Source organism: Leptosomus discolor, chromosome 24 (genome assembly GCF_034619465.1).
Source record: "Leptosomus discolor isolate bLepDis1 chromosome 24, bLepDis1.hap2, whole genome shotgun sequence".
Classification (NCBI taxonomy): domain Eukaryota; kingdom Metazoa; phylum Chordata; class Aves; order Leptosomiformes; family Leptosomidae; genus Leptosomus; species Leptosomus discolor.
In genome coordinates, this window is record NC_141414.1 from 8,894,306 (window position 1) to 8,913,475 (window position 19,170).

Here is a 19,170-nt window from a genome sequence, read left to right on the forward strand (position 1 = left end):
CCAGGTGGAGAAGGTTTGCAACTCCAGCCCTTTCCAAATTGATGAACTTGTTCTGCTGCTTTTCCTTGTCTATCAATACATTTCTTTTCCTCTTCTCTCCATTCCTGCATCTACCTCTCCGTGTCTTGTGCTGTTGGTGCTGTCTCTGAAAGCAGCTGTTGGTGCTGCCTCTGAAAGTGGGGAGGGGAGAATTTGTGTGAGACTATTTGTCCTGTAGGGCAGCATATCCTGCATTACTGTGTTGAGATTTGGAAGGCTTTTGTTTTAAATTTTAAGGGGTCACTTCCAAGAAGTTTGTAGTGAATTTTAATTATTGCACTGGCAGGAACATGAGCTATTTTGTAGTATTTTTATAATATGAATGTGTGTATTTATGGTTGTGTGATCCTCCTTTAAAAAAAAAAAAAAAATTAAGTCAGATGATTTTTCCAAAGAGAGTCTGTGACTTTTCGTTATTTACTTGAGGGATGAGACACCTGACTTTTACTGAAGTCTGGGCATTTTTATTCTCTTGGGCTATACTGAGAATCCCAGACATGCCACCTATAGACATGCTCCTTTTGAAAAGAACTGTGGCTCAAGCCTCCAAAGAAACTAGCATGCTTAAAACACATAGGACTGCATTCATATCACCTTACTTCAGGCCCTGGGTTCAGGTTGAGTTTAAGGTCCTTGTCCATGCTACGCGTAATTGTATCTAACATTATTCCTAATGAGTCTTTAAGAAAAAAAAAAAGTGTAGGAGACTAGGAGGGCCTTTGCCAGTCATGCCAGTAACTCATCATCACAAACCCGTTACATATATACACTGGCATATCCTGTGCACTCTCAGGCTCTAAGACATGGCTGCGTAGCAACCCACACAGCCAACAGAGACACAGGCAGATGTACCTACAGAGGGATGCCCCATGAGTGCAGTGCTTTGCAAATACATACATGTACCACTTGACACACACATTCATAGGCAGATGCTCACATTCACCTTCAGGAGTACCACCCACGCACAGCTGACGCCTGTGCATTAAGCCCTCGCACAACAGCAGTAAAAACAGAGCAAACAGACAATTCGGGCTGTGAACAGACAAACCGCTGCAGCTTTGTTTTCTTAACAGTTTGTGTCTCTTTGATGAGCGTATCTCTAGAATCTCTGGTACCTGATACTAGGCTGAGCTTATTTCTGCATTCTTTTTTTTTTGCTGGTGGGATGCTACCTAGGGACTCTCCTCTATACACAGCCACCTAGTATTGCAAAATGTGTTGGTGCTTAACATCTCTGATGCCTCAGGTCCTCTGTCAAATTGAACTGAAATAGGCCAACAGGTTCAAAACCAGGATGTTGATTTGGAGGCAAGCTTTTGGTCAAGTCATTGGACTCTGGAATCTCTAAACTTATGAAAAGTGCCACAATATCTAATGACTGCAAATGTCAGGGCATCAGCTCTGCTTGCCATGGAGAAGGTCATAGAGAAAAGCAGCCTTTGGAGTCTGAACACCTCCCTCCCTCCAGCCCATGTGCCTAGCTTCAATCCTAGCTCCCACAGGATCCATGACAAACCGGAATTTTTCCTGAGGCAGAAGCAGCAATAAGACAGCACCTGATATTTGTCTGAATCAGGTTGCTCTTTCCAAAGGTTTCTGTTGTGATGCTCCAGTTGTCAGACATGTGGATGAGCAAGTTTGCAGATGTGGGAAGAGGCTCTGCTCTGCAGTATCTTTGAAGGGAACCTTTTTTATCTGCTCCAGGGACTGACATCTCTCAAATTAAGCACCCTGAATTAAGTACATGAAGTTAGAGCATCAGAATTTCTTTCCTGGTCTAAGAGATGCTGATTTTTGTGACAAATGGGCAGTTTTGGCCCAGCCCTGCAGGGGCTGTGTGGGGATATCTGGATGCTAAGTGTAACTGCACCCTGCAGAAGGAATTCACTAGTAAAAAGATGCTGCTTGCATTAGTTCAGAGCGGGACCTGTGTTTCTGGTGCAGGCTTTGTCAGCTCTTTCCTCCTTTCCCTCACGCCTCTGTGAGCCTGGGAGTGCCAGGAGGAGATGGAGTGAGTGGGCAGAGGAGCTTGTCTGTGCTTCTTGCGAGACCTAGAGCACTCTGCTGCACTGATGTGATATGACAGCTAGCCCAAGCCCATTAGCACTGCCTTAGAGACAAGGAAGCTCTCTGCATACCCAAGGAGATTTGCTGCATCCCATCCACAGCCAACAGCTTGAGCGGGCTTCCTCCCTCTCCCTCATCCTTGCTGCTGACAGCTGCTGGCCAGATGACCTAAATCCACTGGATTTAAAGAGGAGCAGTGTCCAGTGCTTGTGTGCTCTCCTCTCTCTCTCATGGCCGAAGCATTCAGCCTTAACCCCTCACTTGTTCCTGTGGTGTCTTCATCAGCAACCTGCTCTGCACTGGCCCTCCTCCTGCTGCCTGGATGATTGACTGTGCCCACAGCATGTTTCCATGGGAACTCAACAGTCATAGATCAGAGACAATTTTCCTGGTTGCTGGACGGCATGGGAAATTGCCAATCAGTGGGTGAAAAACAAGAGCTGGAGAGAAAGTGAAGGAAAACTGGCAGGAGGAGGTTGTGCTGTTGCAAGTTGGGGAGGGATCTTCCAATGCTGCAGGAGTCCCTGCTGGGGAGCTGAAGGAGCCAGTGACTCACAGTAGTGGCTTGAGGATGCCAGCTGGTTTGGGATTGACTGCTTTAAGAGTGGTGACAGCAGACATCGGGTGAAAGGGCTTGCAGGGTTTTGGCCCAGTTGTGGCTAGATGAGGCAGCTTGGTTATTGGTAGGGGAACGCCCCTGTGTGGAAGGTAGCCAAAGCAAGAGGGCACTGGATCATGGGTTGGGCTTCAGCACATGGAGAGGGAGAGAGGTCAGCAGCAGAGGAGCCCGTGCATGGGTCCCGAGTTGCTGCAAAGAGGCATCCTAGGGGAACAAGCCTGTATCCTTTTCCTACATGCAGTCTTGGGAACGGGGCCATATGAAATGAAAGTAACTGAAAAAATCTTTCTCCTGTGTTGTCACTGACTTCACTCCCTCCCAATGTTGCCATTCAGGATATTCAGAAGAGATTCAAAAGCAATAGGTGTGTTTCTTTATATTTGCCTTTACAGCTTGAGTCCCTAAGGTATCACAGCTTTAACCTGTTCTGCATAGCCAGGAAGAGTGGCATTTTTCTTTTCCAAATTTTTTTTAAAAAAAGCTAACATTCCCAGATAAGCACAGGACTTCCAAAATGTTCCGTTAGTGAGCCCCATCAGATAACAGAAGACCTACAGTAAGACTGCAAGAATGGAGGCTAGCATCCAGTTTCAATAGACCTTTCCCAAAGTGCAGGATAAAGAAAAATGCTTTTGATCTGACAGAAGTGGTATGAGGATGAAACCATAAGAATTATCCAGGAAATTTCAAGGCCCTCTGAAGGAGAAAACAACTAGTAACTCATAGTTTAATGTTGATTTGACTGCAAATTGACAAGTTTCCTTTTTGTTCAGTGCCTCTATTGCAAAGTTGTGGCCTCTTGCATCCATTAGACTATTGCTTGGCAGAGACTTAAGCTTTGGATGGCTGTGTTAACCATCAGGTCTTTGCACTGAATTAGTGGTCAGCCAAAACTGGAACCACTTACCCAGCTCTCTACTGGTTACCCACTATTCTTCTGCAAAAACCTCACTTTACACAAAATCAGATCCAGAAGCAAAAGGCCCATGTTACAAACGTAACATTATGTCCCTGTAGCTGTATGTTTCCCTCACCTAGAGTTCCAGCTTTTTAAATATCTAGTATAACTGACTTTCCCAGTTGTCTTGACACCCCCTCTTCCACCCTGACCCAAACAGCTATACAGCCTGCTGGGGTCCCTAAAGAGCAGGGCAAGACCATCAGGTGCATTTCTTGCTGTTAAGTCTTAGTCCACAATTATTTGCTTGTTAGTTCAAAGAACAGAGGATTATTTTACAGCATCTGAAGTCAATACAAGTATTTCCCAGTGTGTTTCTCCCCTTTGTTGATGTGTTTTTTGAGGAAACTTTTCCTGCTGTGTTTGCAGTCCAAAGGCCACAGCATGGTGCACTTACCAGAAATAAAGCCTGGCTGCAGCTGCAACATAGATTCAGGGTAGAGGAACGGGGAACACTGCAGAGCTCAGTAGCCAAACTGGGGTGACATGTGGTACCAGGTGATGTTAATGGGAGCACAGAGCTACTGCTCCTTTAGTTTCCATTCTTCTCTCCACCTCCTAGTAAATATGTTCCTGACCAGTCCCATTTTTTTTTCTACTCCCCTTCCAGTCAGATTTTTCACCTTCTCTGTGTGCTATTTTTTTGCTGGTTTGCCCACCAGCATTTCTGAGCTGGCCCTTGGGTGGCAACAGATGTTGTCTTACTGCTAAGGCGGCAGCTGTACAGCACCTGGTTTATTAGCTCCTGTGCCTTGGCTGGGGATTAGTAGGCATTGCCAGAGCACTAAATTTTGGGTGGACTCAATCAGCTGAAATAGTGTCTCCAAAATGCAAGCATTGTCATGCAGGTGCAGGGAGAAATGTAGAAAGAATCTCAAGGAAAATGGAAGGGGGTGAAATTCCAAGAGGTTTAGTTATCCAGGTGATCATGAAAATGGGGAAGACAGAAAATTTAGCCTTTGAAAAATACAAAGGCCGTATATTTCAGCCACTTCCAGTGATATAAATCAGGAGTATCTGTTTGGGACTGGGTAAGAGCCTTAGATGCAGCTCTTTTAACCCTTTATCTGTGGGGGATCAAAGTGGCATCTGTGTTGCATGTACATCTGGTGTCTAGTGGAGAGCTGTGCCTGCATGAGCTTATGCTTGGGCTCTGTGGAGTGGTGCAGCCCTGTGAAGTGGCTCCCTGTGGTGCCCTGCATGGTGGGAAGAGGGCATCTGTCCGCACGTCCCTCTTGCTCACCGATGAATTTTGTTTCTGAAGGCATCTGCTGGGGCTGGGTCGATGTGCAAGCATGTTCCTTTGCGTGTATGAGCCTATGTGCTTGTCCATTAACATTGTGTGTGTGCATCTGCTTTTCTGCAAGGGACCAATGGCACATGTAGATACTTCCTGCATGTGTTCCCAAGTGTGTCTGTATGTTGCAGAGCAGTGGGGGGAGGCACCTTGCTTACCTGCCTGGGTGGGAACCATCCTCTGAGCCAAGGGGAGCAAGGAAGGGGCGGGGGGGGCTTTGCCGGCAGTGTGAATGTGTAACGTGGCATCCATTCCTGCCATACATACATGCCACCACCCCTGCAGCCTGCTCTGCTGCTGTAGCTCCAAGACCTGTTGTTTTTCAGGTCACTGCACTCTCAAACAGATAGCAGCTTCCTTGCTATCTTCCCTGACGTGCGTCACATTACATTGGTTCTGTTTGAAGCCAGCCCCTGTGATCCTGTCGCTAACAATAAGGAATCCTCTCTCACTGCTACTCCCAAGCCATATCCTGACACATTCGCTCCTATGGGTCATGTCTCCCCATGCATCTTTGGAGCAGTGGCGGAGGGTTAACTCTGTAGTTGGCACAACTATCGCCTTGCAAAAATGGACATTGGGCTGGCATTTAGGCTGGGATTTTAATGTTGTGCTATCCTAATAGCTGTTCACAGCAATCTGTGGAGGATGTTCCCCCAACCACTGCTGTGTTTGTGCTTGACTGTATGGCATCAGGCTGTGTGATGGGCCCCTGTGTGTACTGATGGGTAAAGAGGGGGGAGAAAGCACTGTGCACCTTTCTTCCCACCTCCACACTTGGCCATCCCACCAAAACCATAATCCCCACTTCTCCCTTCTGAAGGAGGAACCCAGAAGGACCCTGAGCTCAAAAGTCCTGGGTGTGTTGGCCAGCCTTGCAGCCCCCTGCCAGTGTGACATGGGTACAAAGTGCCCTTGGAGCCGGGGGACTGGGGTCCATGGAGCTGTTTGTTGGCCCACGCCCAACTGTCTGGCATTTGGCGCTGATCCTATGGTGAGGCAAATTGGGACCCAGGATGCCAGGGTTTATTTCAGGCCTTTGAGGATGGCTCAGTATACATACTGATTAGACTGGGATAGGGAAGGGCAAATTGAAGCTAAGATGCTTGGTTACGTAGCAGCTGTGGAAACAGTGATCTTGGAGAGAAGGAAAACCATTCTATGATTCTGTGAAAAGGAAACAGAAGCCAAGGGTCCTGGAATTTATTCATCCTGCCTGGGTTGATCTGCTGTATTTCTTAAGGTACTGCTTGGGCTTCATACATTGTTCAATAAGGGTATAATTGCCCAGACAGTTTTTCTTGCTGCCATTTGTGTTGGATCATACAAAGGAAAGGGCTAATGAATATAAGGAAATTATTAATCTTTTGTTTTCCTTTGGGGAGGATAGGACATGGAAAGCCACAGAAACCTTTGCATGTGTGAGGAGCTTGGGGGGGACCCTGCATACTCACCCCTGGAAGCATTTCAGCCAACAGCAAATCATTTCCATGACAGGCATGTTTTCAGCACTAGGCTGTTTTATGCTTAAGTGTCCCTAGCCTCCTGCTTTGGACTGTAAGCCTCATAGAAGGTTGATGTTTCTGTGTTTGCCCCTAGGGGACAGGAAGCTCTTTGTGGGCATGTTAAATAAGCAGCAGTCTGAGGATGACGTGCTCCGGCTCTTTGAACCATTTGGGGTCATTGATGAATGTACTGTGCTCCGTGGACCTGATGGTAACAGCAAAGGTGTGAACCCCTCTGTGCGTCATGCCCTTTCTCCCTGCTCTTCAGGTAGCGCTCACCTGTCTCACCACCTGTGCCTCCTTTCCACCGGGGCACTTACTCCCCCACCCCATTTTTATGAGAACCCATATCACAGCCAGGTATAGGGGGCCGTGCAGGAAGAGTTGCCTGCTGCAAGGAAAGATTGGGGAAGATGGACAGAGACCATGGTGAAAGGAGGGGAAGCAGAGCACAATGAGTAGCTGAGTTACCAGGAACACTAGTGAGCCTGTTGGCTCAGTTTGGGTCTGCGATTTGAAGTGTTTGTACCCACAATTAGGAGTACATAGAGAATTTGGGGAAGAGGTAATCAAGGGCAAGGGTGGAGATGGTGACATCATCTATAGAGTAAATCATTGAAGAAACAATTTGAGACCCTTCCTTCTTTTCCAGGATAGAGGACTTGGGATGAGTCATCCTTTTTTTGTTCCCTGCTTTCTTGGGGTGGCTTTCCTTTGCCCTGCCTGAGCTCCAAATGCTGTCTCTTGCGTGATGATGCAAGGGGCACTTTCACAGCAGTCCTGTCACTGCAATCTCCTGTGCTCTTTCTGTCCCTTTCCAGGCTGTGCTTTTGTAAAGTTCTCATCTCACACAGAGGCTCAGGCAGCAATCCACGCACTCCATGGCAGCCAGACAATGCCCGTGAGTATAAGGCCAGGGTACCTACCCTCTTCCTAATCCTCTTCCCATCACTCTGTTGCAGGGACCACCCCTCACTGTCCAAAACCGTGACAGGTTCAACTGCAGTTTCCAGCTCGTGTGGTTGTGGGAGGTGTGGGGGGGAGGGTATGCACATCTGTGCTCTTGTCTTTGGGAACCATCCCGTCTCCTGGGCTGGTATGTGTATCTATGTCTGTCCAGACTGGTAGTGACAGCACTTACAACTATAAAGGCTAACTAAAAGAGAGACAAGAACCAGGCCATGAATTTGTCTTGGAGATAGCTGCCTGGAGTAGTTCAAAACTGAGCAGGGTGCAAGCTAACAATTCAGCAATGTGAGCAGTCAGGACTCCAGTGTCTGAGCACGCTCCCCGCCTTCTCTGATTTAGGCAGTAGAGGAGGCATCTGGGACAGACTGGGCGTAGATGGGAAAACTTTGTGCATTGTGTGGGGTTGTGTGGCCGCAGCTGTGCCTTCTTGTGCAAGGGGAGCTGCAGTTGTGATCTTGTTTCTCACAATCTCTTAACCTGGATTGGTTTGGACAGTGCCTTGTTGCAGCAGGGGTATTTCCAGCTGCCAGGAACTGCTCTGCCTATGCAGCCAAGCTCACGGTGCTGGAAAGACGGTGCTTGTGGCTGAGAGTGTCCTGGGTGTTCCTGGTTGCACCATCACCTGGTGAACGCAGCCAGGGATGTGTGCACCAGCTTGTGCAGCTGTGCAAGGTCCAGGGTGTGAGGGTAAGGGCGGGAGAGGGAAGGGATGGATGGATGGATGGGGAAGGGCACAGCCCAGGTTCCAGGCAGCTCCTGAGCACTTTCACACCAATATTTGCTCTTCTGCTCCTCTTCCCACTCCTCTCTGCTTCCTTTCTGCCCCATCCCACCTTGCCTGACTGCTGACTCTCTGGCTCTCCCACGGCCTCTTCTCCCCCTGCCTCCTCTCTCTGTCTCCTCTCTCTGTGCCTAGGGCGCCTCCTCCAGTCTAGTGGTGAAGTTTGCTGACACAGATAAGGAGAGGACCCTCCGTCGTATGCAGCAAATGGTGGGGCAGCTGGGGATATTCACTCCATCTCTCACCTTGCCGTTCAGCCCATACAGCGCCTATGCGCAGGCTGTGAGTATCACGCGTGTGTGTGGGGAAAGGCTGCCCTCTTGGCTATGGGGCAACACCATACCTGGGCTGGGAGACCACGAATGGGTCTCTAACAATTGCATGAAAGCTTCCTGGCACCTGGGAGTTTTTCCTGGCTTCAATTTCTCCAGTCAGCAGCCTAGTCTTTGTGCATTTCTCTCCTGGAAGGGGTGATAGGAGAGAGCTGGGACCTTCTCAAAGTGAGGCTGTATTTCTCTGACTCGTAGACTGGCGGAGGTGTCTGGGAACAGGTCAAGCATGACCCAGTGTCTTTCTGTCTTGTTTTGAGGACAGCTGAGAGCCATGATTCCTGGGTGCTGTCTGCCAGACATGGCAATTGGCCAACATGTAAACTCTTCCCCTGGGTCTGTGGCACAAATGTGTGTCTCTCTTTGGAGCACCATGAAAGCCCTGGACCCAACTTCATGTGTTTATTTCTCTGCTGAAATTCTCAGGAGGGCCCTAATCCCCCCAGTGCTGTCCTTGGCTCCCAGAGTTTTCTCTCTCGGCTAGTGTGACTGGGGGGTTTGCAGAATGCTGGAGAGGGAGCAGTGGGTAGCACAGGGTCAGAAGTGTTTCAAGGCCAGAGGAGGCCAGACAGGCTGTGCTTTGGGTCTTAGTGAGAGAACCTGATTGCCTTGGAGCAATGGTGGTGGTTGCCACTGATGTTTGAGGTAGGTCCGAAACTCAACACGTCCCTGATCAGCTGTGGTGGAGCATCTTTTGGATCATCTTGGTCACTGTCACTTTCAGGTCTCTGCTACCAAGTATAAAGCCCATGGAAGGAGCCTCAGAAATTGCTCAAGGCATGAGAGATGCCTGTGTCAAAGAAAGAACTCAAAAGTAGATACTGTTACTGAAAGTAATATTCGGGGGGGAGCACAAATAAACCTGTTCTTCTCATATATGTGGACACCTCCTTCACCTCTGCCTTCAGTAGCTCCGTGGTTTGTCTCCCATCTACATGACAGAGAAGGAATTGTTTCTCAATTGTTGGCCGTTTCCTCTGAAAGAATCCCTAGAAACTGCCAAATGCCATTTAAGTGTGTGGCAAGAGCATAGGGTAGCAAAAGAAAAGAGGCAATACATACGAGGCTCAGCACCATTGGGGAATTTTGGGAACCAAAAGTAGAATTTGTCCAACACAGATTATTTAATTCTTCTTGTGTAATGAGACTGAGAATAGCTATACCATTCCAAGCACCAAAGCTTCCAGCAGAAGAATGGTTTGGAGGGGAGAAACCTTTCTGGCAAGACACCAGTACCTCTTGCCAGGACCAGTCTTTTCTATCCAGCCCTGTAATGCACAAGACAGCTGTACTTGAGGTCTAAGTTTGCAGCTTAGCTCAGCTGTGGGTCAGCTATAGGATGATCATTCTGGTGTATCTTGTGCTGTCATGGAGATGGTGCTAACTTGGGCACAGTATGATGGTGAAGGAGGCAGGAATGGACCACACAGGTTATGATGGCAGAAAGTACTTCCTTAGCTTATGGTCCAGGATGTGTAAGAAAGGAGAGCAATGAGACCTTCTAGACTCGATCTTTAAGTGCCCTCCAGTCTTCAGAAACTCCTGCTGATGACAAGAAACCAGTCAGGCCTAGGCTATTCTCCTTGCTTATCTGCATCTTTATCTTCAGTTGTGTCTGTAGATTTGTTGCTTTGTCTCTGATTCTTCCCTGGCCTTCCTGCTCTGTGACTTTATTTTGGCTTTGCCCTTGACTCAAGACTCAGCCTGTCTCCCACTCTTTTGGGGTTTTTTTCTCCTTTTCATTTTGCTTTCCACAGCTTTTGGTTCTCTCCCCTTCTTCTTTCTGAGGCGCTGACCTCACACCTGATTGTTTCTTTTCTTGGATCATCCCAGTCTTTGGTCTCCCCTCTCCTGGGGGGAGAGATCCTAGCCAGTTCTCGTATGCATACAGTGTCCCCATCAGAGGGAGAGGGTATCAACCCTTTGAAAAATGCCATCGAATATCTCTGGAAGTGGAGACAGAAAGGAGGGACTTCCTTGCTCAATCTCCTTACAGCACCTCGAGATGTCCTGCCACGGCCAGCTCTTGGGAGCTGTGACCTATGGTAAGCCAGGGGCTCAAGAGAACTCAAACATAGTTCATACTTGCATGGTGCAGGGCTTGAAGTAGTAGGTGCTGCACCCAAGGTTACTCACAGGCCCAGGAGATGCAGCTAACAATTACATGTGTGGTTGAGTCGACTGAGAGGAGCGAGTGCTGCTGGGGTGAACTCGTGCATCACAGGCATTGGTTCTTACATTCACAATTCAATACACCAACAACTTTCTCTCCCTGTCCCCATGGTATCTGCTGCCTCGCCCAGCCAAAGTAGTCCCCAGCCTAGGAAGAATAAGTCTGGAGCCTGGGTGGCTGAGGTTTTGTTTTGTTTGTGGTTGGTTTTTTTGTTTGTTTTTTGTTTGTTTTTTTTTTTTTTCCCAGTTGGATGTTTTAAATTTATATTAATGGCATTTTCCTTTAAAAACTATCTCAAACATGAAATAATCACAAACTATGTTAGGTCTGAAGTTATTCTGATCTATTAAGATATACAAAAGACATTAAAAATAGTCAAACAGTGCATGTTAGCTGATAACACTTTGTAAGAAAAATTCTCGTGCTTATCTGGGAAGTGTGACTGGCTAAGCATCTGGAAGCAGTTATTCAGTGCTTAAATCGGGTTTTGATCCCAGGTGCTTCTTCTGCAAGTGAAGAGTGAGTATTTCCTTCATTGCAGTTTATTCAACAAGTTGAATTCAGTGATTAGTTCAGATGGAATCAGGGAGCCGACTGGGAGCTGAAAAAATAATCTATTGATACTAAAGAGGCCTTAAGTCTTAAAAAAGCAGCCAGTGAAATTTACTAACTGCTTATGATGCTTGAATATTTCTTGTATTTCATAAATCAGTTAGTTCTAAACACAAAATATAGTTTGTTCACACCCACTGCCCCTTTTCTTTCTGGTCTTATGGTTTGTTATGGTAATTTTATTTAAGTAATGGAAACAATTTCAGAATGCTAGCTTGGAGCATGTGCAGTCAGATGCAGGTCTTGTCCCAGCCAGCGCCTGGCACAGAACAGGCATTAATGAGAAAAAAGAAAATCAATATTCATCTAGTAAATAAGAAATGCATTGGTTCCTGCATCCTTAAGTGAGGACAGTGTGAAGATGGGACTAGGAATGTCTGCAGACTGCTTGCCATAGGGACACTTTCCTTAGGAGAGTTTTATGCTCTCAGGAAGGTCACATAATCCTGGCTGAAGATGAGAGGTTCCCAGAAATGCAACTGAGTGCTGTTTCAGGGGAATCACTCAAAAGACAATGTGGTGGTGAACAGATGAGATAATTTCAGGGCGCTTGCTTTCTGGAGTCAAGCAGTGGTGAACCTCTTTGCTGTCAGTCCTGCCTGCCTGCAGAGACCCTGCTCTGTGGTGTGCCGGGGAGTGTCCCATTTCTGCCCCAAAAAGGGCTCTCCCCTACCCCAGTGCTGTCCTGCAGAGTCAGTTCCACCCCAGCTGCTTTGCTTGTGCCATCTTACAGAGACAGCAATGCCATGAAATTAGGCAATTCCTTTCTTTTTATGCAACAGCAATAATCGGCTTCTGTGCGGAGGAAACTAAGAGAAGGTTTAGCTAGCCATGAACTTTTCAGACTTAACAGATTCTCCAGCTGAGACCTGGGCCAAACTGGCTTACTGATTCAGCCGTTTGTGGATGAGGCAGGTTACTTGAGTGGCATCTGTATTTATGTTGCAAAGCAGACAGTGGGATACCGTTGTAGTTAATGTAAGGAGGATTTGTGTTTTTCTTGGGTTTTTGCCATGTGCCACCCCCCAGCTCCTCCTGTGAAATTGTACAGTTTCCAGAGAGCCGTGCTTGTGCCTCCCTCTGCTCTTCCTGCTTGATGGCGAAGACAAGGCTTACAATGGCGCTAGATAATTTTGCATCCAGAACTGTCTTTGTTGCCACTACGTTCTGAGTGCAGTCTGATTTAATCTTATGCTCCAGAGCACCAACTGATGGCCAGATAGAACCAGAAGGTTTTTTTTCTTCTTCCTCCTAACCCCCCTCCCAACCTCATGTCCCACCCTCCCCACCCCTTCTTTTTGCATTGTGCATCTCTGCCTAGTCAGGTGTGTTACGGGACCACAAGGAGCTGCCATCCCAGAGCCTCAGGGTGGAGGCCACTGCCAGAGGAAAGACCGAGCGCAGTGGATCATGGGGCAGATCTCAGACAGCAAAGCATGCCACGAGAGCTGGGCCTGGACGGACACCTGGTTGTACGGCAGGGTGCACGTACCAGCGTGAGCTCCGCATGTCTCTCAGCAGCATGGTCTCCCATTGAGGGTGGGCAAAAGGAGAGGGATTTGGACCCTGTTCCTCAAGGCAAAGCTGTGTTATTTAACACCTGGCACTGTCCCAGAAGTGGCAGTACTCGAAGAAGGGGCTGTGGCTGGGAGGAAATGTCGCCACTGTGCCTGACAGGGCGGTAGGGCCTGTGGTGAGAGGGGGGCTGCTGGGTGCCAGGAGCACACCCCTTTCCCTGCTCCCTTCCCCACCACAGGAGCTTTCAGGGCAGGAAAGGCCCATCCCCATGTCCCAGCAGGTAGCTGAGTGAGTGGAGACCCCTCAAGGCTTTTGGAATGTGGAAAGGGCAAGGGAGGCTGGAGTGCTGCCCAGCCACGGCCCTGGCTTTGGCCCTGGCTTTGCAGAGGATGCCGGCCTAGGCATCCCCTGGCTGCAGGGCAGGAAGCTGTGCCCAGCTCCCAGGGGCTTCCACGCGTGCCCTGGCCCAGGCTGCCGATGCGCCTCGGCAGGGGCAGCCCCTACGTACGTGGCCGCAGGGAGCTCCAGGCCCACCTCGGGGGCCCCCGGGCGCCAGGACCGCCAGCACGGCGGGGCGCGGGGCTTCAGAGGACGGCGAGGCCGCCGCCGAGTCGCGCCGAGCTCCGGGACAGGCAGCGGGAGGCCGGCGACCCCCGGCGGCGGCTGGGGGAGGGGGCGAGGCCGCCGCCCCGGCCCGTCCACGGCCAGAGGCGGCGGCGGGGAAAGGCGGGGGCCGAGCCGGCCTGCGCAGCCCCCCGAGCCCTGCCCGCGGCTGGGGCGGGAGCCGCCGGCAGCGCGGGGCCTGGGCGAGCGGAGCGCGCCGCTGAGCCGTGCGTGGCCCCGAGCGGAGCGAGAGCTCGGGCAGCGCGGAGGGCCCTGACTGCACGGTCCTGCCTTGCAGCTGATGCAGCAGCAGACGACGGTTCTCTCCACCTCCCACGGCAGCTACCTGAGCCCAGGCGTCGCCTTTTCCCCTTGCCACATCCAACAGATCGGTGCCGTCAGTCTCAACGGGCTGCCAGCCACTCCTGTTGCACCAACATCAGGTGAGGGCCTGGTGTGGGCCAGGATGTAGCAAGTCCTTCGCTGCCAATGAACCTCCTGCCCCAGCACTCAGCAGGTGCTTGTACAGGTAAAACAGTTCCCTCATCCCTCTGGGCTCAGCATCTGGATTAGGCCGCTCTTTTCCAACAATGCAGCCTCTGAGGAGTTCTGCGCAAATTTCTGCAACCTCCTTGACGCCCCCTCAGGTGTTCAGCACACATTCTCTTGCCCTACTGCTGTTCCTCTCTGCTGCAGTTTTTCCCTTTGATATAGCAAAGAAGGACCAGGTTCCCAGCATTGCATCTAATTCTGAGTACAGCAGTGCTACTACTCATTATCATCATCCCACAGTAATAATATCAGCAATAATGCATATTGGTTTTGAACACCTGTCAAGAACAGGGCTGTATCATGCTAGGTGCTGTACAAAGCTGGATTAAAAATGCTCCATCTCAAAGCTCTTAACAGCAGCCGGGACTAGAAATGCTGCATGCGCTCTTCGCTCTAGTGCTGCCTCCAATTTTGTGAAGGCTCCACAGCACTAGTCTGGCACCTCCACGTGCCAACTAGAAGAAGTAACAGCTTCATACACAGCAATTTGCCAGGCAGATGCAAGGAGGGAGCACGGGCTTTGCGGGACCTCAACTCTCATGGGATGTCCTCTCTTCTTGCTCTACAGGGCTACATTCACCTCCTCTCCTGGGAACAGCAGCCATGCCAGGACTGGTGGCGCCCATTTCAAATGGATTCACTGGAGTGGTACCATTCCCAAATGGGCATCCAGCCTTGGAAACAGTTTACACCAATGGCCTTGTGCCATACTCGGGTACGGAGAGCAGGAAAAAACCCAACATCCAGAGACCTCAGCAATTGCAGTTAGCTCCTCCTTTCTGGATTGCCCACGCAGAACACTTTTTCTAGCTGCTTACTGGCCAGGCACCGAGACTCACTTGGTGGGGGTGGGGTGGAGGGTAGGGGGGAGAGAGACAGTGAGAACGCATGAGCGATTCCCTTTGCTGTGCTTCTGATTATGTTATTTTCTGCAGCCCAGAGCCCTTCAGTAGCAGAGACTTTGCACCCAGCCTTCACAGGAGTTCAGCAGTATGCAGGTACCAGCTTCCCTTGTCTCCCTCAGGCCCTTGTGTGGCTGACCAGATCCTCAGGTAAAGTTTGTTCTGTCTTCTTGGAATACAGCTGTGTATCCAACCACCACCATCACCCCCATTGCTCAGAGCATCCCTCAGCCACCACCCATCCTGCAGCAGCAGCAACGAGAAGGTGAGGATCAGGGTGGGAATGTGTGTGTCTTGCCGGGTGGGGGAATTTGCGTAGCTCATCTTCTGCACCACAGAACCAATACAGAGGAGACGGCACTAATCTTTGTCCACTCTAAATATTGGAGGTGGGTTACAGAACCAGACATGTCTTTGCAGTGAGTGGACTGGAAGGGTTCAGAGGATGCTTGTGAGGCAGACTTTCTGAGCTCATCCCTGGCCAGATGCTGACAAGTACAAAGAGGACAGCAAGCATGAGCACATCAAGCTTTGACACCAAAGGGTATAGTCAGCACCTACCCTACACAGGCAGGGGAAAAGAGCACTTTCTCCCCATCTTTACTGATGCCAGAACCACACTGGTACTAATCAAACCAGCCTCTCCAATGTACTGTGCTCCCTCTTCAGCCTTCCTAGCCTCATGAGGTTGGTTTTCAGCTTATTTCAAAACTGGCCTGGACAGAATTTGGAGGTAAAGGCATGTCTCTGTTTGGTGAATGCTCCTGTTTCATACAGCAGGTCTCAGTGAGGGAGCAGCTCCTTGTGCTCATAAGGCTCACAGGGAGCAATTGAAGAAGAGTTCAGGACCAAGTGAGCCCATAAATCAGATGTGGCAATCCAGGAGGTTTCCAGCTGCGGCTGTGGCTTATGGGCTGAAGGCACCCAGTGCATAGCTGTGGGCAGGGAATGCTAGAGCAGCAGCTTTCATATAGCAGTGTCTGCTGCTCTCCTAGGACTTTTGGAGAGCAATGAACAAGGAGCTGTCACCTCAGCTAACTTCTTCCAGCAAAACAGCACTCAGACACTCACAGAGCTGTTGTGTCCAGCACCCTATGTGGGAACCAGACAAGCTGTGAAAGTGAATCTGCTCTCCAGAAACTCTAGCTCTGTATATTGCCTCCCAGCTGCTCTTACAGAGCCCTCAGAACCCTTCATGGACTAGTGACTGAGACAAGCAAGAGAAGGTCGAGAGAGAAGGAGGCAGTGCTGGGGTTCTCCTCTAGTGCTGTGCTCAGAGTTGAGCCCATTTCTCTTCCCCTTCCCTTTGGGGGCTCTCTCTTTTGTCCCTCCCCATTGCCCCCATGCCTGCAGGTCCTGAAGGCTGCAATCTCTTCATCTACCATCTCCCTCAGGAGTTTGGAGACAATGAGTTGATGCAGATGTTCCTGCCCTTTGGCAATATCATTTCCTCCAAGGTATTCATGGATCGTGCCACCAACCAGAGCAAGTGTTTTGGTAAGTGCTGACCCCAGCGGGCAAGGGAAGCATGATGGATAACGAGGACACTCATGCATTGGACACAGCACCAACAGTGCCATTATTATCCATGCCTGTGTCCTGTCCTTCAGGTTTCGTAAGCTTTGACAACCCATCCAGTGCACAGACTGCTATCCAGGCCATGAATGGCTTCCAGATTGGCATGAAACGTTTGAAGGTCCAGTTAAAACGACCCAAGGATGCTAACCATCCCTACTGACAGCAGTGAACAAGCAGGAATCACTTCTGCAGCACAGGTAAATCTGGCACCGTCACAGCACCGTTCCTGCATGGTGCTGGCCAGTGTTAGGGGGCAGCAAGGTCTGGCTGCTCCCTACAGGGTGGTAAGCCAGGAGCTGAACGCAGTAACACAGCTAGCAGGTCAGGGGCCTTGCCTGCCAGGGCCCAGCCCCAGCACCTGAGCAAGGAGACCAAGGCAGGCCTGGAGATGATGGCCAGGGTCAACCAAGAGTCTAGATCATCAGGCAAGTTTGTGGCAATGAGGCACGCCCAAGGCCAAGTGCAGAGTCAGGCTGCAGGTCAAGATCAGGATCAGTTCTGGTAAAGGTAAACAGGGTCAGACATAGTCCAGTGATTGCCAGGCAGGTCTACAATGAGAATAATGAACAGATCCAACATCAAGATGGGAAAACGATCCCAGGGTTGGAGTCCAGATAATAAGATCCATGGACAGGTGGAGACTGCCGCTTCCACGATGTAGATCAGACAAGGACTGAAGGCACAGGCCTGATCTGTAATGTGACTCCTGGGCCCATGGGCAGAGACTGGACAGAAGCCGCAGGTGTGACTAGTTGAGGCCATTAAGGCCTGTTAGTGCACTCAGGGCCCTGACAGGCAGATGGGTTCAAATTACCTGCCTGTGGTCTAAGCAAGGTTTGTCTACTTTCTGACTGCTCCCAAAAAGCATTCATCTTCCTAAAAAGGTTTTAAAACCCAATAGTTTTTGTTTTCAGTTGTTAACACGTGCCCTGAAGTTAGTCTGCAGAGAATGTTTTCCAGTGTAAGTAGGGACAATCCCATGATTCACAAGGACCACAGAAAAGCAGAGAAAAGGTGACCCTGAAGGGCTGCCTGACATGAGAGCTGGCTGTCAAAAAAAGCTAGCTCCTACCAGCCAACAGACTGGGAACAAGGGAGGGCTGGTCTTGGACCCTTCTAATTGGGGGGTCATCTTCCTCCACATTTAAGCAACAGCAATTCAAGGCCTGAGGTTTGCATAGATGTCCTCCTAATCTCCCAATTCCCTCCCTCCTCCCTTTCTATTCAGGTGAAGGGAAAGTCCAGAGGAAGAATTTCTGCTTCAGGTTGATTTACTGAGAGGCCAGTAAATTTATCAGCTCCTTTGACATCACCCTTTTCCTTCCTCTGCTCCCCACCCACCCACCCTATCCTACTTCTGCCCTCCTCCCCAAAACATGCAATTAAAGAGAAGGCTCAATATCTGCCCAGCAGGAAGATTCTTGCCACGATGGACTCGCATATTTGCTGCTAATGTGGTGCATAGCAAAGGGACCAGAAAACCAGCAGCCCTTGGGGACCCAAAGCTCTTCCTCTTGGGGTATGACTGGCGTACATGGACCAAGAAGACCCACTGGTGTGTCGCTAGGTTACTGCAGTGATGTATGGAAACTTAGCTCCGTCCCTCCCTCCTGCCCCTTGTCCTGGCTCTTTCATAGATAAATATAAATATAGATATATACAGTCTCTATTTTTTTTTAAAGAAGTGGCTCACAGGACCAAACTTTTCCATTCAGAGACTGACTCCTTGCAAGAGGGATTGGAAGGTAAGGGTTTACCTTTGCAACAGTGTCTTCTCAGCAAGCACTGCAAGATAGGCCTGAACACATTGAGAGGATGCTTGGATGGACAGAGAGCAAGAGAGAAAATGCATCTCTCTGCTCAATATTAGCAAGAAGCAAGGAGAAAGAGAACTACATACCTCCAGGATTAGGGCACAGCCAGCTGCTGAGCTTGAGTCACTCATCCACTGACCTTAGCACCAGCCTGGTTAAGGATCTCAAGAGCTCTCGGTCTTGCCTTTCTAAGGGCTTCTGCAGACAAAGCTCCTGGATTTTGGTGCCAAAGCCTATGCTGAGCACTTCTCGATTAGGCTGAAAGCACAGGAAACCAGTCCCTTTACCTACAGGAACTGTACTGCCTCCCTACATGTGGCACAGATCCGTGTTTCATAGCTCTCCATGGTAACGGAGCATTTTCTTGATCAAGGCAAGAGAAGATGAGAGAGTGTGAGCAGATGCAAGCTCCAGAACAGAGTGACAGAAGCCTCCCAGGGGCTACACACTGCCTCCCCGTGTCGGAAGTAACCGAATGCTGGTTAGCGGGCAGTTCCGATTCCCAGACAAAAAGGGACATGTTCTCCTTCTGAATTTATCAAGACTCACCTCGTACACCTTCTGCAAAACTCTTCCCAAGCAGACACAAGGATAGTATGATGAAAAAGGGTTGCCAATTCTGTTTTTTTTTCTCCTCCCCCACCTCAAAGGGACAGATTATACATTACGCAGGATATCACAGGATATCTTGATACAGCTATATACACATACACTTAAGCACAGGATGTTGTTCAGAGCTTGATTTAACAAAGATCCCTGGGGGGGGGTGGGGGGGGTGGGGGTGTGTGTCATACTGACAAGGCATATCCCTTTAACAACTCAAAACAGCCTCTTTTAAGTTTCTACCAAAATAA

General features: G+C 49.6%; 1 protein-coding gene across 12 annotated transcripts in view; it reads left to right on the forward strand.

Annotated features, from left to right (window-relative positions):
* Nucleotides 1–16,662, forward strand: part of CELF5 (CUGBP Elav-like family member 5) — a 38,706-nt gene extending 22,044 nt beyond the window's left edge. For 2 of the 12 annotated variants that reach the window (XM_086477696.1, XM_086477697.1), the window contains exons 4-12: nucleotides 6,580–6,708; nucleotides 7,307–7,386; nucleotides 8,371–8,517; nucleotides 13,769–13,913; nucleotides 14,591–14,737; nucleotides 14,958–15,020; nucleotides 15,106–15,189; nucleotides 16,278–16,421; nucleotides 16,535–16,662. In XM_086477696.1, coding sequence (XP_086333822.1) covers nucleotides 6,580–6,708; nucleotides 7,307–7,386; nucleotides 8,371–8,517; nucleotides 13,769–13,913; nucleotides 14,591–14,737; nucleotides 14,958–15,020; nucleotides 15,106–15,189; nucleotides 16,278–16,421; nucleotides 16,535–16,662 — 1,067 coding nt within the window. Of the gene's footprint in view, nucleotides 1–2,067; nucleotides 2,075–3,872; nucleotides 3,890–6,579; nucleotides 6,709–7,306; nucleotides 7,387–8,370; nucleotides 8,518–13,768; nucleotides 13,914–14,590; nucleotides 14,738–14,957; nucleotides 15,036–15,105; nucleotides 15,226–16,208; nucleotides 16,422–16,534 lie in introns of all 12 variants that reach the window. The other 10 variants (XM_086477700.1, XM_086477701.1, XM_086477704.1 and 7 more) reach the window with 10 other exon arrangements.
* Nucleotides 16,663–19,170: the final 2,508 nt, after the last annotated feature.